General features: G+C 38.7%; 2 protein-coding genes across 2 annotated transcripts in view; both read right to left on the minus strand.

The window, feature by feature from the left end:
* The window catches only part of NECAP1 (NECAP endocytosis associated 1), a gene marked incomplete at its 5' end in the record, with an annotated part of 101,738 nt that overhangs the window by 39,124 nt on the left and 44,105 nt on the right, over positions 1–18,509 (minus strand). Inside the window, one exon of the mRNA XM_082849342.1 lies at positions 716–755. The remainder of the gene's footprint in view (positions 1–715; positions 756–18,509) is intronic.
* On the minus strand, positions 17,285–18,186 carry LOC309968301 (vomeronasal type-2 receptor 26-like; the record flags this gene model as incomplete). The annotated part of the gene is made up of 2 exons (XM_082849513.1): positions 18,128–18,186; positions 17,285–17,814 (listed from the first exon to the last, which is right to left on the minus strand). Exons 1-2 carry the CDS (start codon positions 18,180–18,182, stop codon positions 17,285–17,287), a joined length of 585 nt encoding a protein of 194 aa, XP_082705639.1. The 5' UTR covers positions 18,183–18,186.

The raw sequence follows: 18,509 nt of genomic DNA on the forward strand, positions 1-18,509 counted from the left end.
AACATCACTAATCATTAGAGAAATGCAAATCAAAACTACAATGAGGTATCACCTCACATCGGCCAGAATGGCCATCATCAAAAAGTCTACAAACAATAAATGCTGGAGAAAAATGCTGGGTGTGGAGAAAACTGAACCCTCCCACATTGTTGGTGGGACTGTCAATTGGTAAAACCACTATGGAGAATAGTATGGAGGTTCCTTAAAAAACTAAAAATAGAATTACCATATGATCCGGCAATCCCACTCCTGGGCATATATTCGGAGAAAACCATAATCCTAAAGGATACATGCACCCCAATGTTCATTGCAGCACTATTTACAACAGCCAAGACATGGAAGCATCCTAAATGTTCATTGTCAGAGGAATGGATAAAGAAGATGTGGTACATATATACAATGGAATATTACTCAGCCATAGAAAAAGAATGAAATAATGCCCTTTGCAGCAACATGGATGGACCTAGAGATTCTCATACTAAGTGAAAATAGTCAGACAGAGAAAGACAAATATATGATATCACTTATATGTAGAATCTAATTTTTAAAAAGAGATACAAATGAACTTATTTATAAAACAGAAACAGACTTACAGGTATCCAAAACAAACTTACGGTTACCAAAGGGGAAACGGGGCATGGGGGGATAATTCAGGCACTTGGGATGAACACACACATACTATTATATATAAGATAGATAACCAACAAGGACCTACCGTATAGCACAGGGAACTCTACTCATTATTCTGTGATAACCTATATGAGAAAAGAATTTTAAAAAGAGTGAATATATGTATACATATAACTGAATCTTTGTGTACTTTGCTGTACACGTGAAACTAACACAACATTGTAAATCAACTATACTCCAACAAAATTAAAAATTTTTAAAAGTTGCTGCTGCTTATTATTATTTGGATATAGTAAAATTATTCTATACACCCAAAATTTGAAACTATAACCATTAGCGATTGAAGAATTTTAGCTATCAATGGGCCTATATTTTTTATAACTTGATTTAGGTTGCATGAATTTAGACACTGTGATACATAATTTTAAAATATTTTTTGGAGGAAGGTGGTCAAAAGGTACAAATTTTCAGTTATAAGATAGGTAAGAACTAGGGATGTAACGTACAGCAGGATGACTATGGTTAACACTGATGACGCCAGGTATGAAAGTGGTTAACACAGTAAAGCCTGAGAGTTCTCATCACAAGGAAAACAATGTTTTCATTTTCCGATTTTTTAATCATATCTGTATGAGATAATGGATGCTAACTAAATTTATTGTGGGAATCCTTTCACAATATATGTAATTCAAACCATTATGCTGTATACCTTAAATTTACACAGGGATATATGTCAATTATATCCCAATAAAGCTGAAAAATATTGAATAAAATTAAAATATTTTCTGGATTATACTAGAGGGAAACATTAATTTGTGAATAAAGATTTTGATATCTTTTGAAATATATCATTAGACAATAATAACATTCACAAGTATTTTTGATGATTGTAACACACACACTATGTTAAGTGAATAAGAAATATGTATCTTTACTAAGAAAGTATAACTTTTCTCAGAATTTGTTTAAAAGGGGATAGATATATAAGGTTATACTCGTAGTGAATTAGACTGAGCTCGCATTAATTGTCTAGTCTTCTTTTGCCCTTTATGGAGAATGGCCACCTAGACCTAATTATCCTTTGTGATAGAGTGCCAGGACTCCCTTGGTTTCAAATTCTTCAACTATTATTTTTCAACTTTTCTGGAAATTTCTTTGTCCTTCATACATATGTTTTCCTCAAATCCCCAGAATGCAATGTCTTCTGACTCCTTTGTGCTCTTCACCTTAATTAACTCAATATGTCCTTTTTCTCAGATTATTTTGCCTAATGTTCTAGCACATCAAGTATAAATTTAAGCTTCACATTTGCAAACCCGCCATTTACATTGAACGTATAAGTGTGGATGGTGGCATAATGTGATGCTTGTTGTGTACAAATAGTCCATTACAGGCTGCTTATTGACAAATAGTTGGCTTTCATTCCATCATACACCGATTTTCTTTTCCCTCAATTCTAGTAAATGGACTTCTACTATTGTTCATGCTTTGTGATAGTTTTTGTCATGTACCAGTTCCAGTCATTTGTTCCAGATGATCCACTTATGCTTCACTTACTATCTTGATTTCCTCTCCAAATCAATGAGTGCTTCAAAACTGGGGGTCCTGCCTTCCAACAGATATTTACGAGAGAAAAGCAATATGTTGTCTTTGTACCATTTTATCACCAGCCACAGACTGCTTATCTTTCTCTCTACTCCATCCAACAACTGCTATGGCTAACCTACCTAATATCACACTTTTATGGTTTACAGCTGGCCTAGATTACACCCATGTTGAGTATAAATTGTTTTTCTCTACCAAGTAAGGTTATGGATGTCCCTCCATGTTCACTATCCCCCTGAAAATGATCATTTGCTTAGCCTTGCATTTGTTCTTTAAGCTAGTCAAACACAACTACACTTTTTGTACACAGCAGCTATTGAATATGTCATGGATAATCCGACACTGACCTTTCTTCTTGCTCTCAATCTTTTCTTGCTCCTTCTCCGTGTTTCCCGTAATATAAACCCTTTGCTCTAAGTCCGGACTCCGATTTTATCCCTGGTAGCTCAGATTTCACGTTAGTGCCTGACATTCCTCAGTATTTGATATTTGAGTTCTGCAATATTCTTCAGTTAAGACTTGAAATTTCAGCTTTTCCCTTTTAAGAGTTCTTTGTGAGAAAGCAGTGTATGTTCACAATTTGCTTTTCCTTTCACCCAAACTCAATACAATATAGTGTCTACTCCACATTTTATGTTTTTGTATTTAATCAACAATGACTTACCTGATGGTGTCTGAAAGAACTAGAAAAAACATGTATGAACACGATGCATCCTTGATCTCAGGATGTTAGGACTGTCCAGAACGTGTAAGTACATTTCCAGTCCCACAAGCTATCAGGAGCCCATAAGAATAAAATAAGAGTCTTGAACAATATGTCCAAGATCAAACATCTTAATCTGTGTGAGGGTGACATAATCAGCCTCCTCCCTTTTCTCCTAATATTTCTGGTATTTGTCTAGTGATGGGCAGTTAAATGAACTAGAAACAGGGACAGGATTTAGTAAAACGTCAATATTGACCAAAGGATTTTACTCATACAAACATTTGTCAAGATCAACTGCTCAGATCTAAACTTCAGCTGAAATGAAGTTAGCTGCCATCATGAATTGTCCTTTTTAAGACTTTGATGCTTCTAATTACTGATCCGGAATAGAAAATGAATTGGGGTGTGGCCACATCCCTGTGGATGATGGGAATGTATTATAATTTTCAAAGTATCCTATAAGCTGAAAATGTCAAAAAACAGCCATACATAGGATGGCGTTCTACTTAAATTCTGAGGAGAAAAATAGATAACCTATAATCCAAAGGAGTAAAACAACACTGGACTCAGATTTACCTTCTGCAACAGATGGCAATGGATAGAGAATAAGGAATTGTTGAAAGAAAATGTTTATGTCCCATTAATTCTACCCAATCAAGTCATCTGTCACATGTGAAGACGGCAGAATATTTTAGTTACGTAAGGTTTTAGAATATGTACATTCACACACAAGGTCCAAAATTATTTGATAAAGAAGAAGCATAAGTAACTAATTAAGAAAGATATAGGAAAGCAGAACAAGGAGCAAAGCAAAGGGAGACAGAAGAAAATGTGTGTCAGCAGGACTACTGAGTAAGCCCTTTTGGAATCAGCAAAACTAAGCATGGGAGGAAATGCTGAGTTTTATTATTCAGGAGAATTTGTGGTTGAATTTTTCACCTCTTGCCATGCTCTTCTTCCTTCCCCAGTCCTCCTTCCCTGCTACTGTCTCTAGGGTTAGTGAGGGAAGGAGAAAGTAAGCATGAAGGGGAAGTAAATGTGGAAGGAATGAGGAAATGCAGTCAATGCAAGGGCTATGACCTCTTCTTAAACAGAGAAAGGAAGTAAAAACGTGCAACTCTGAATTACAGCAATTAAAGTGAGGGCCGTAGTGCGTTCAGGAAGGCTCATATGATTTGGAAGGCTATGATTTGGGGTTAAAAGACTATCAGTTTTCCCTGTCACTTTTTTCCTCTTAAGACTATGTTATGGAATACTGTTTAATTGACCTGGCTTAAAAGTTATTGGTCCTTACGGAGTGATGGAAGATAGAAAAAGGATGGTAGCAAGAGTTGAACATAGGAAAAAAAAAAGAGTTGAACATAGGGTCGAATTGAGACCTTCAGGGTATTCCAAGATCTGAAGACATGGTGTTCTTTCATATACATAATTCAAAATAAAAATATAGTAAACTTTAAAATATAAGGAAGTTCAACAAAATTCTGGGTTATTTCCCAACAATTACTCCTTCAATGGTTTGTTCTCATTTAAAATATGAAAAAGTTTCCTCCAATTGCATTTGAATGCAATAACTTGGTGGTACCCTAAGCACATGCCTAGTCTTTCTGTTAGGTAAGCCTTTACTGGGATTGTATCTAAAAACTTGTGCGTGTGTGTGTGTGTGTGTGTGTGTGTGTGTGTGTGTGTGTGTTGTGTGTGTGCACAGCTGTAAATCTCTTCCTTGATTCCCATCAGTGAAATTCATACATCCTATTTAGCAACCTCAGCTGCTTCATAATGTTACTTTCTCCAGGATTTCCTAGACCTTTTCCTAGGCACTCCCTTACGTTATGCCTTTATGTTCCTATTTCATGCACCCTGCCTCTTAGGTATCTCCAACTGCTCTCTCTCAAATATGTCATATTCCTGTTAGTTTATAACACATCTTGAATTTATTCTTTACAGCTTGTTTACCTCTATCTTCAGTCTTCTAGACCTATAAAACCTTGATTTACCAGTGAAGGTAACTTGTTTCCTGCCTCCTTTTGCTCTAAGCCTTAGACTGTTCTGTGTCTGTGTCTCAATGAGAGAGATGACAATGAGTTTGCCTCGTCCTATGTTTGTGCTCCTTCCAATTATTCCTGCCTTCTAGAAATGCTGTTAAGCTTAAATGAGGCACTGATTATAAAGTGCTTACTACACTGTCTGAGAGAGATTAGACAAGCATTAAAATGTACTTCTGGTTGTTTGCCATGGAGTTAGCTGGCAGAGATTGAGGTGAATGTGAACGTTTTACGCTATTAATGCCCACCCCAATTTTGTTTTATTCCCACTCACACGTTGGGTTTAAGGACCTATGGTCAAACTATAAAAACTAAATAATGGTAATTCCCTAAGGGAAGTGTTCAAATATAACTTTTGCAACATCGATAATGAAAAAAATTACACTCTGAAAATTTAAGAAATTTGTTACAGTTTGTTGTTACAATTTAAGCAACAGCAACAACTGTAATCTCTGTCCTTGTGGAATTTGTATCCTAGCTAGGAGAGATAACCAATAATCAAAATCAATTAGTAAAATATATATTATATTAGATGGTGATCAATATTATGGAATACACATTGAGGAGCTTCAAGATGGCGGAAGAGTAAGACGCGGAGATCACCTTCTTCCCCACAAATACATCAGAAATACATCTACATGTGGAACAGCTCCTACAGAACACCTACTGAACGCTGGCAGAAGACCTCAGACCTCCCAAAAGGCAAGAAACCCCCCACGTGCCTGGGTAGGGCAAAAGAAAAAAGAATAAACAGAGACAAAAGAATAGGGACGGTACCTGCACCTCTGGGAGGGAGCTGTGAAGGAGGAAAAGTTTCCACACACTAGGAAGCCCCTTCGCGGGCGGAGACTGCGGGTGGCGGAGGGGGGAGCTTCGGAGCCGCGGAGGAGAGCACAGCAACAGGGGTGCGGGGGGGGAAGCGGGGAGATTCCCGCACAGAGGACCGGTGCCGACCGGCACTCGCCAGCCCGAGAGGCTTGTCTGCTCGCCCGCCGGGGTGGGCGGGGCTGGGAGCTGAGGCTCGGGCTTCGGTTGGAGCAGGGAGAGGACTGGGGTTGGCGGCGTGAACACAGCTTGAAAGAACTAGTGCGCCACGGCTGGCCGGGAGGGAGTCCGGGGAAAAGTCTGGACCTGCCAGAGAGGCAAGAGACCATTGTTTCGGGGTGCGCAAGGAGAAGGGATTCAGAGCACCACCTAAGTGAGACCCAGAGACAAGCATGAGACGCTGAGGCTGCTGCTGCCGCCACCAAGAAGCCTGTGTGCGAGCACAGGTCACTATGCACACCCCCCTTCCGGGGAGCCTCTGCAGCCCGCTACTGCCAGGGTCCTGGGATCCAGGGACAACTTACCCGGGAGAACGCACGGCGCGCCTCAGGCTGGTGCAACGTCACGCCGGCGCAACGTCATGCCGGCCTCTGCCGCCGCAGGCCCGCCCCGCCCTCCATGCCCCTCCCTCCCCGCCCCCCAACCCGGCCTGAGTGAGCCAGAGCCCCCGAATCAGCGGCTCCTTTAACCCTGTCCTGTATGAGCGAAGAACAGACGCCCTCCGGCGACCTACACGCAGAGGCGGGGCCAAATCCAAAGCTGAGCCCCGGGAGCTGTGAGAATAAAGAAGAGAAAGGGAAATCTCTCCCAGCTGCCTCAGAAGCAGCGGATTAAAGCTCCACAGTCAACTTGATGTACCTGCATCTGTGGAATACCTGAATAGACAACCAATCATCCCAAATTGGGGAAATGGACTTTGGGAGCAATGATTTTTTTTTCCCTTCTTCTCTTTTTGTGAGTGTGTGTGTGTGTGCTTCTGTGCGTGATTTTGTCTGTATAGCTTCGCTTTTACCATTTGTCCTAGGGTTCTGTCTGTCTGTTGTTGCTGGGTTTTTTTTTAGTATAGTTTTTAGCACTTGTTATCATGGTGATTTTGTTTGGTTGCTCTCTTCTTTCTTTTTTTTTATTACTTTTTAAATTTTTTTAATAATTATTTTTAATAACTTTTTTTATTTTTATTTTTTTCTCCCTTTTATTCTGAGCCGTGTGGATGACAGGGTCTTGACAGATAGAAATTGATTAGAATAATCTTGTTTCAGAAATTTTTAAGGAGGAAAAAAATGCCTTCATAAAGACCTGTCAAGCTGAAGGATAGATCACAAATAAAATTTGTACATTTGGGAGAAATTGCAGTCTGTTGTTTTGGGCAATGTTTACCTTTGAGATTATATTTCTTAAATGATTTTGGATTTTCTAGATGTTTTGTGCAAACTGGAAGTTGGGTAATAAAATGGTACAACAAACAACAACACAGTGGATTGGAAAATTTTTCCACATAAAACATTGAATTGTTGGCTGGAAGTTTGTTGGAACAAAAGATTGAAGCATTCAGGTTTTAGTTAAAGAAAAGTAGATATTTTGGTTTTGTATTAGAATTCTAAATAAGGGTTCTGGCTACCACTATAATGATTCTTAACTGTTTCTCAACAATAGATCTTGCTTTGCAGAAACAAGCTTTTATTTCTCCCCTTTCCTCTGTGCATCCTTTCTTTTTACACAATCTGTACCCATGGATGCATTGAAGCCCATTTCAACTATTTCCAAGGGAGTTATTGGGTGTGCCAGAAATTTAAATTCATTACTAAGGTTGTAATTTTACTACTCAATGAAATATGAAAACTGAAAATAAGTAAAGCACCTTCTTGAGAGATTCAAGACGGCAGAGGAGCAGGTGGATGTGGAGTTCATCTCTCTCCATGGATGCATCAGGAATACATCTATAGATGCAACAATTCTCACAGAACACCAGCTGAAAACTAGCAGAAGACCTTGGACACTGGAAAGGGCTATAAAGATCACTGCATAACTGGGTAGGACGGAAAAAAGAAGACAGAAGGAGGAGGAGAGGAAGCAGGATGGGACCTGCACCCCGGGTGGGGGAGCTGAAGCAGAGGAGAGATTCCTGAATTTGGGGAAACCCCTCTCTGATGGGGAAATCAACTGGGACAGAAGAGAAGCATTTGAGGCTGTCAGAAGAGGGTAAAGTGTCCAATCTGTGGCAGATGGGACAGAGTGAGAAATACACAGATGGTCCATACCGTGGCCCTATGTGCCCCAGATTGGGACGAGTGTTCACTGGTGTGCAAGGAGGCTGGGAGCTGGTGTGTGGGGACTGGAGAACAGGCCCAGAGCAAGAACTTCTGTTGACTGTGGGGAGATGGACTGAAGGGATGGGAGGGAGGAAATCCAGCAGGGATGCCTATGGAGGAAGACTGGACTGCCATGGAAGCAGGGCGCTATTGCTGAGTCACACGCAGGGGGAGGAGCCACTATTGTAACCTCTCTCACCCCACATGCCAGCGCCTGCTGATGACAGTAAAAGAAGCCCGCTCAGGGCTGGGTCTTGCACGCTGGCTGACGGGCGCCAGAAAAAGCCCAGCCAGGGCTGACCCTCACGTGCTTTACTCCAGGTGCCAGAAAAGGCCCTCACTAGGGCCATATCTCTTACACCCGTGGCCTACGGCTTCCCTGCACATTTGGCACTGCCGGGGGTCCCGCAATCCAAGCAGTCATACCACCTCTGTGCCTGGTCCTCGCAAGGGCAGACCCAAGAGCTCCAAGGCAGCCTCAGGACCAGACTCCTGTGGGTGAACCACACACAGAAGTGGGGATAAAACCAAAGCTGAACCCCAGGGACAAAAGATAGAAGCATTCAGGTTTTAGTTTAGGTGACTAAGGAAGAAGATTGAAAAGCTTTCCAGGGCTTCCCTGGTGGCGCAATGGTTGAGAGTCCGCCTGCCGATGCAGGGGACGCGGGTTCGTGCCCCGGTCCGGGAAGATCCCACATGCTGCGGAGCGGCTGGGCCCATGAGTCATGGCTGCTGGGCCTGCGTGTCCAGAGCCTGTGCTCCAAAACGGGAGAGGCCACAGCAACAAACTGTAACCTCTCACAGCAGTGAGAGGCCCGCGTACCGCAAAAAAAAAAAGAAAAAAAGAAAAGCTTTCCAACAGCTGTACAAGCTGCAGATTAAATCCCCAAGATGAGCTAGGTAAACGCTGTGTAAACCCTGTGTCTATGGAACATCTGGGTAGACAGTGAGCCTTCCCACAAATGAAAATGGTCTAGCTCTGGCAACTATGGACTATGGGGGCAAGCAAACGCAGGAATTGGGCCAGATCAGAGTCTGCGTAGTCCGCACAGGGCCCACAGCAGGTCCAGAGACTGCCCAGAGGCAGAGGAGAGCCTCTTGGAGAGGTGGAGGTGAGCTGTGGCTCACGGTGTATGCAAGGACACTTAGAGCAGAGACCCCAGGGAAACATAATTATTACTATTAATTTTATTATGCTTTGATTCTTTCTGTTATTGGTTCTGGCTTTTTTTTTCTTTTTTTGGTTTCTTTTTCTTCCCTCCTTTCTTTCTGTTTTTTGTTTGTTGTTTTGTTTTATTTTATTTTAGTCTTTTGGGATTGCCATTTTTATGACTTTTTTATATATATATATTTCTTTTTAACTTTGCTTTTCTGTTGTTCTGTGTTCTTTTTCCTTATTTTTTGTTCTTCTTTCTCTTTAATATATTTTTCTTTTTATATATATATTTCCATATTTCTACTTTGCTTTCCTGTTGTCCCGTTTCTTCCCTTTTTATTCTTATTACTATTTTTAAATCACTTTTATCAGTTTGTTCCGTTTCCTTGCTGTACTCTTCAGCTGGCGCACTGCTTTGGTTTGCTTTTAGGTTGTGTGTTTTGCTAGTTTTAATCCTAACTGATTTCGTTTTTGAGTTCTTCTATTTGTCTGGTTGTTCTCTTGCTTTTTGGTTTATTTTGCACTGTTTTTGTTTCTTTTATGTATGTGTGTGTTTCCTTGCTAATGTTTTTGTTTGTTTGATTTTTTTTACCATTTCTCAGGGGTTTTGTTTGTCTTTTTTTTTCTTTAATATATTTTCTATTTTTTATTTTTATATTTCTATTTCTGTGTGGCTTTTCTGTTGTTATGTCTTCTTTCCCCTTTCTCTTTTTCTTCTCTTGTGTCTCATCATTTTTATCTGTTTGTTTTGTTTCCTTGTTTCATTCTTCAGTTGGCACTCTGCTTTAGTTGTTTTTTGGTTTTGTGTTTTTGTCAGCTTTCTCCTTAAATGTTTGATTTCATTCTTGGGTTCTTTTTTTTGCCGGGTTGTTCCCTCGCTTTTTTATTTATTTGGTTCTGTTTTTGTTTCTTTTGTGTGTGTGTGTGTGTGCTTCCTTGTTTCTGTTTCTGTTTGTTTGATTGTACTTTTTACCATTTGTCTGGGGTTTTGTTAGTCTTTTTTTTTTTTTTTTTTTGTAATCCCCTTTATTGCTGGCATGAGTGACTTGCAGGGTCTTTGTCCCTCGACCAAGAAGGGACCCAAGAAGTCAGGCCTGAGGCTCTGGGGTGAGAGCACTGAGTCCAGAAGGCCGGACCACTAGAGAATTCCTGGCCCCAGAGAAGCTTAATCGCTGAGAGCTCTCACAGAGGCCTCTATCTGAATCAAAGACCCGGCTCCACCCAGCTGCCAGCAGCTCTCAGTGGTGGATGGCTCACAACAAGCAACAAAGAAGACAGGAACACAAACCCAGCCATCGGCACACAGAATACCTAAAGTCATACTGCGTTCACAGACACCCCAAAACACACCACCTGACACGGCCCTGCTCATCAGAGGGAAAAGACTCAGCTCCACCCACCAGAACGCAGGCACCAGTCCCTCCCACTAGGAACCCTACACAAGCCACTGGACCAACCTCACCACTGCGGGCAGAGATCAGAAGCAAGAGGAAATACGACCCTGCAACCTGTGGAAAGGAGACCTCAAATACTGTAAATTAGACAAAATGAGAAGGCAGAAAAATATCTTGCAGGCAAAGGAGCAAGATAAAAACCCACAAGACCAAATAAATGAAGAGGAAAGAGGCAAACTACCTGAAAAAGAATTCAGAGTGATGATAGTAAAGGTGATCCAAAATCTTGGAACTAGAATGGAGAAAATACAAGAAACATTTAACAAGGACCTAGAAGAACTAAAGAGCAAACAAACAGTAATGAGCAACACAATAACTGAAATTTAAAACACTCGAGAAGGAATCATTGGCAGAATAACTGAGGCAGAAGAACAGATAAGTGAGCTTGAAGACAGAATGGTGGAAATAACTGCACAGAGCAGAATAAAGAAAAAAGAATGAAAAGAACAGAGGACAGTCTCAGAGAGTTCTGGGACAATATTAAGCGCACCAACATTCGAATTATAGGCGTCCCAGAAGAAGAAGAAGAAAAAAAGAACGGGTCTAAGAAAATATTTGAAGAGATTATAGTCAAAAACTTCCCCAACATGGGAAAGGAAATAGTCAGTCAAGTCCAGGAAGCACAGAGAGTCCCAGACAGGATAAACCCATGGAGAAACACACCAAGACACATGTTAATCACACTAACAAAAATTAAACACAAAGAAAAAATATTAAAAGCAGCAAGGGAAAAGCAATAAATAATATTCAAGGGAATCCCCATAAGGTTAACAGCTTATCTTTCAGCAGAAATTCTACAGGCCAGAAGAGATTGGCAAGATATATTTAAAGTGATGAAAGGGAAAAACCTACAACCAAGATCACTCTACCCAGGAAGGATCTCATTCAGATTCAATGGAGAAATCAAAAGTTTTACAGACAAGCAAAAGTTGAGAGAATTCAGCACCATCAAACCAGCTTTACAAAAAATTCTGAAGGAACTTCTGTAGGCAGGAAACACAAGAGAAGGAAAAGACTTACAAAAACAAACCCAAAACAATTAAGCAAATGGTAATAGGAACATAAATATCAAAAATTACCTTAAATATAAATGGATTAAATGCCCCAACCAAAAGACACAGACTGGCTGAATGGATACAAAAACAAGACCTGTATATATGCTATCTACAAGAGACCCACTTCAGACCTAGGGACACATACAGGCTGAAATTGAGGGGATGGAAAAAATATTCCATGCAAATGGAAATCAAAAGAAGCCTGGAGTAGCAATACTCATATCAGACAAAATAGACTTTAAAATAAAGACTATTACAAGAGACAAGGAAGGACACTATATAATGATCAAGGGATCAATCCAAGAAGAAGATATAACAATTGTAAATATCTATGCATCCAACACAGGAGCACTTCAATACATAGGCAAATGCTAACAGCCATAAAAGGGGAAATTGACACTAAAACAATAATAGTAGGTGACTTTAACACCCCACTTACACAAATGGACAGATCATCCAAACAGAAAATAAATAAGGAAACACAAGCTTAAATGACACATTAGACCAGATGGCCTTAATTGATATTTATAGTACATTCCATCCAAGAACAACAGAATACACTTTCTACTCAAGTGCACATGGAACATTCTCCAGGATATATCACATCTTGGGTCACAAATCAAGCCTCAGTAAAGTTAAGAAAATTGAAACTGTATCAAGCATTTTTTCTGACAACAATGCTATAAGACTAGATATCAATTACAGGGGAAAAAAACTGGAAAAAATACAAACACATGGAGGCTAAACAATACACTACTAAACAACAAAAAGATCACTGAAGAAATCAAAGAGGAAATCAAAAATTACCTAGAAACAAATGACAATGAATGGGCTTCCCTGGTGGCACAGTGGTTGGGAGTCCATCTGCCGATGCAGGGGATGGGGGTTCGTTCCCCGGTCCGGGAAGATCCCACATACCGCGGAGCGGCTGGGCCCATGAGCCATGGCCGCTGAGCCTGCGCGTCCAGAGCCTGTACTCCGCAACGGGAGAGGCCACAGCAGTGAGGGGCCCGCGTACCGCAAAAAAAAAAAAAAAAAGAAAAAAAATGAATATATGTATACATATAACTGAATCACTTTGCTATACAGCTGAAACTAACACAACATTGTAAATTAACTATACTCCAATAAAATTAAAAATTTTTAAATGTGCTGCTGCTTCTTATTCTTATTTCTCCTTGTCTCCCTCCAGACTATTTTGAGTGACTTTTTTTGAAACTTAAGTCAGATTGTATCAGTCTTTTGCTCAAAACCATGTAATTGTTCCCCATTTCAGTCTGACAAAAAAACAGTGTTTACAATGGCCTCAGTCTCCACATGATGTAGCCACGTAATTTCCCCCTCCTCCACTCCCCCTTTCCCCCACTGTACTCCTCCTCTACCATCCTCTTTGGTATTATCCACATCCTGCTTACTTCTGCCTAATTTAACCACTTGTTAGCCCCTCTGCCTGCAATGCTGTTCCCAGTATATTCACATGGCTAACTCCCCAGCAACTTTCTCCAATTACTGCAAAATCCACTGATGATTCCTGCCTGTAGCAATTATTAAAACTGGAGATTGATGCAAAACCACAATTTTCTAATTCTGTCATTCCTTGCATATTTATTAGCTGGCATTCTTCCAAAAGGAAGAGCTCCCCTGCCCTTTTCCTCCTCCCCCTATACTCTGAGTAACATTATGGACTCATAGATTCTTTTTTAATTTAATATTTTATAATCCATTATGGGCTTTTTTATGCTTAACCTTTTTTTTTTTTTTTTTGGCCACACATCTTGCCGGATCTTAGTTCCCCAACCAGGGACTGAACCCACGCCCTCCACAGTGAAAGTGTGGAATCCTAACCATTGGACTGCCAGGGAATTCCCTTTATGCTTAAAATTTTCCAAATTTGGCCAGCACACGTCCCTTCAAGTCGGTTCTCTTGTCCTTTTAACGTCTCCATTGGTCTTTGAACACAATCTTGCTTTCTGGCACACACACAAAACAAAGATGGACCAGGCACAGCTTGTACCTTCCCTGCCTCAGACCTAGAATCATCCATTTCTCCAAGAACGTCTAGTTCATTTTAGTGAGAAGTGATGCATCTAAGGATTAAGTGTCCTTGCCATCTAGGGAAACACTATCTATAGACTAAGTATCCTCACCATCAGGGTATCACTGGACTTTTTTTCTTTAAGAACTCTTTATATTAGTTCTCTATGTATAGTATATTTTGCAAACATTTTTCTCTCATTTTGTCATTTGCCTTTTATCACTAGTTATAGTGTTTTAATATGTGTTATGTAGTATATATTTTAAGTTAGAATTCGTCATAGCTAAGTTCTGACTTGGGATATATAAAACTTCACTTATGTTTTCTTCTTGTACTTGTATGGTTTTATTTTTTGTATTTAGATTTCTTACCTATTTGGAATTTATTCTGGTGTTTGACTTATGGATCCAATTTTACTATCTTTCCAAATGGCTACTTAGTTCTTCCAATTTCATTTATTGAAAACTCAATTTTGAGTTGATGCTTTTATGTTTTATGTACTTGTATTAATTTCTGAATTTTTGTTTATTCCATTTGTCTGTGTGTCTACTTTTGTGTCAGTATCACAGTGTCTAAAATACAAAGGTTTTATAATGTGCTTTAATATCTGGAAGGACTATTTCCCATTCATGGCTCTTTTCTAGGTGTTCTTATGTATTCTAGCAAGTTTTTTGCAATATAGACTGTGGAATCAATCTGTTTTGTTCAAGGGAAAAAAAGTATGCTATTTGTGTTGAGATTGTGCTAAATTTCTACATTAATTTAAGGAGAATTGACATTCACAAACAAGGGATATCTTTCCATGTGTTCGTGTCAACTTCCAAGAAAGTGCTAAAGTTTTTCTCATATTGATTTTTCACGTATCTTGTTATTTTATTCTTAGGAATTACATCTTATTTATTGCTGTCATAAATGGTGCTTTCTCTTTCATTGTACTTCTAATTGGTTATTTGTATATGTATTGCTTTTGTATATTAATTTTCTATTCTACTATATTACTAAACTTTTTTATTATTTGCAGCATTGATTTTCTTAGATGTTCCTGGTATATTACCACATTATCTGTCAATAGAGATAGTTCTATACCTTCTTTTCCCATTGTCATGTTTCTAGTTATTTTCTTTTTTAAAAAATTGCTTTGGCCCATATTTCCAATACAGTGTTAAGCTGTAATGGAAATAGTGAGCATTCTTGACTTGTCCTTGACTTCAGTGGGAATTTCATAGCATTTCCCCTTTAAATTAGACTCTGGTTTCAGGAATTACCAATTCATATTTACTAAGGTTTTTATTAGGAATGAATATTGAATTTTGTCAAGAACTTTGAATGCTGAAGGCATTTATGGAGATAAATATAATTTTTCCTTTTGATTAAACCAGAAAATAGGGTTTGAGACATCAGATATATATAAAATAGAGTTTAAGAGGCATGGAATGACTATCTATTTTACAACCCCAAAAAGGGAAGATAGAGACTAGGGGGTAAAATATTTGAAACAATAATGTTTGAGAATTTTCCTGAAATAATAAAACTTAATTCACATATTTAGAAAGGCCAGAATATCCTAGACAGGATAAAAAAAAGAGAAAAGAAAAGGAGATCCACATTTAGTTATATTTTTGTGAAATCGCTGAACCAGAGAAAAAGAGAAGTAAAAATAGCAATTTCATTACAAATCAGGTAATTGCAAGTTAAAAAAAAAACCATTTCATAATCTCAAAGTGACAAAATTAAGAGCCTGACAATGACCAGATTTTGATAAAGATGTGATGCAATGCAAAATTTTATAAGTAACTATTGATAGTTCAAATTCTTACAAAAAGAATTTAGAAAATAAATTGATATTTCCTGACAAAGAAATACCTTATGATACAGAAATTCCACTTCTAAAGAAATGATATATATATGCACCAGGGGATTTATACAAGAATGGAAGAAACAGCAATCTTTGCAATACGAAAAAAAAGAAACAGTCCAAATTTCTGTTGCGAGGAGAATTCACTAGTTACTGCTATATTCTTATATAGTGAGATACAATATGTAACAATGAAAAAGGATGAAATACAACTATACTGTATCCAACCACATGTATAAATCCTTAAAATAGGCTTAGGAAATACAACAAGTCACATAAGAACACATGCCATATAAATATTTATATAAAATTGATAAACAGTCAAAAATTCAACAACATACTATTTGGGAATGGAGAACTACTTTAAAAATGAAATGATTAACACAAAATTTAGAGTAGAGCTTCCCTCTAGAGAACTGCAGGGAGCAGAATGTTCATGGGAGAGAGCGTACAGGGAACTTCAAATCTATTGCTATTTCTTAAGCAAAGTGGTCATATAAAGGTATTTATATAATAAAAAGCTATATGGTATATGGACATTATTTATACTTTTATTATAATATGCTACAAAAGAATAAATTAAGATGCTGTGTAAAGGATCATTGGATGACGGGTTATTCCCCATGAACCATGCATCAATTACCATACAGCATACCCATTTACAATCCATTTCAACTTTTGAACAATTTGTTTGAAACACCTCTTTGATGAATATTCACTTAAACACTTGGTTGAGCTCCTGCAAGAAGGTTAAATTCATGTCATTTATTGGAAATATTTCTGAAAATATTCTATTCCTTCTGTCAATTCCATGCATTACTACTATGTTGATATACAACCCCAACACAGAAAGATTTGTCCTAGAAAACATGACCTTACATTCATATACTAGTGCTGATCTTCCTCCCAGTTTTTTAAAACTAAGCTTCTCTCCCTTTTTAAGTGGTATGTTCTCGTGAACAAGTGAACACGAAAGTTGTAGAAACTTTGCAACACAACTTCTACAACACAATCGTTTCCATTATCTTCAGGTCATAAACTGTGACTATAATTTAGCTTATTTACATCGGAGCAGATTCCAGTGGAATATTTACTCCTTTTTCTACCAATTTTATGGCCAAATAGAAGCAACTAAGTCCAACATAAAGTGGTGAACTATATCTTATTTTTTAGTTAGAAATCTATTTTGCTAGGAAAAGAAAAAAGATGGGTGATCACTGAGAATTGAGATAGGCTAAGAATATCTTTGATTCACTGTTCCCTAGTCTTGCAGTTGCACTGTGTTCGATGTTATATGCAAACACAATTCCTCTCAAGATCCAGAACTCTGAATGACATATAACTCCTGTCAAAAAAAACAAACCAAAAGTCAAGCAAACAGAAACATTTACCTAAAGGAGGGGGGGTTGAATTTGAACATTGGTCTACCCGACCCCAGTGCTTTCTTCACTGTGACTTGCTGCCACAATGATAGTGCCACTTGATCAAGGAACAATTGTCATTGTTTAAATGGAATGCATTTATTTCATACCACCCTTTGGAATATTTCCAAATAATATTTCCATATTATTGCTCATTTCATATCAATGATGCCACTTTAACACTAATTCCTTTACCTTTTGCAAGGAATTCGTTCAGGTAATTTTTCCCTTGAATTCCAATCTGATCTTAGTCGGATCACATAGTACTTGGGGAGAAATATACAACCCAATAAACCAACACTGGAAGCCAAGATCGAAAATGTTCCCAAAGGCACAGTGGCCTTTCCTTTGGTGCTCAGATATCTGGGTATGAAAGAAATCCACACACTACAGAAAACCAGCATGCTGAATGTGATTACTTTTGCCTCATTGAAATTGTCTGGTAGCTGTCTGGCCAGAAAAGCAATAGTCAAGCTCAGAAGGGCTAGAAAGACCAAGTAACCCAGAACACAGTAGACGGCAGTAGTGGACCCCTCGTTACACTGCAGGATGATTAGGTCCAACTCTGATTGTGTGTCAATGTCAGGAAAAGGGGGAGAAGTTCCCAGCCAGATTGTGCAGATACATACTTGAATGAGGGAACCACTGTAGATGATAGTATTTGAGTATTGGGTCACCATCCATATTTGCAGGGTGTTCCCTGGTTTCATGGCTTTGCAGCCTACAAGCACAATGAAGGTCTTTGCTAAAATAGCAGAAATAACCACAGGAAATATAAATAACTCCAAAGAACGTCTGTCCTAGGAGGCAGGTAACGAGGCTAGGACAGCCAAGTAAAGTCAAAAAGCAGAGGAAGCAAAGTATTAAGGAAACGAGGAAGATATAACCGACATTTTGATTTTTGCCCTGACAGTGGGTATGTCTCAGTACCGGATAAATAGGCCTAAAGTCAGAGCAGTAAGGACAGAGGAACTATGGCCATAGAATCCAAAACAGCTCCTAGAAGATATTCATGGGACAAAAAAGGCTCTAACCTGGAGGAGGCACTGCTTGCTTATTTGCATATTGGTCTTCAGGATACTGATACATTGATCCATATCTGAAAGGGGTACAGCTTGATTTATTCTAGTCCATCAGTCGTTTCCCAAATATATGTATAAAGCAAATGTATCTTGGACAGAAACATATTTGAATTCTGAGGTAAATGTACCTAATTACATTCATTAGATCGTAACATTGAAAAATAAGTAACCACCTCCGTTCATGGGAGAGATATCACCTATTATACATTTAAATCCAAAAATATACAGAAACAGTGAGTTGAATTGAACAATAAGAGAGCCAAAAATTTAGAAAGTAACAATGAAGGAAAACCACAGACTATATAACATCATATTTGATAATGTATGAAAGGAA

The sequence above is a fragment of the Leucopleurus acutus genome (genome assembly GCF_964270905.1).
Source record: "Leucopleurus acutus genome assembly, chromosome: 11".
Lineage (NCBI taxonomy): Eukaryota > Metazoa > Chordata > Mammalia > Artiodactyla > Delphinidae > Leucopleurus > Leucopleurus acutus.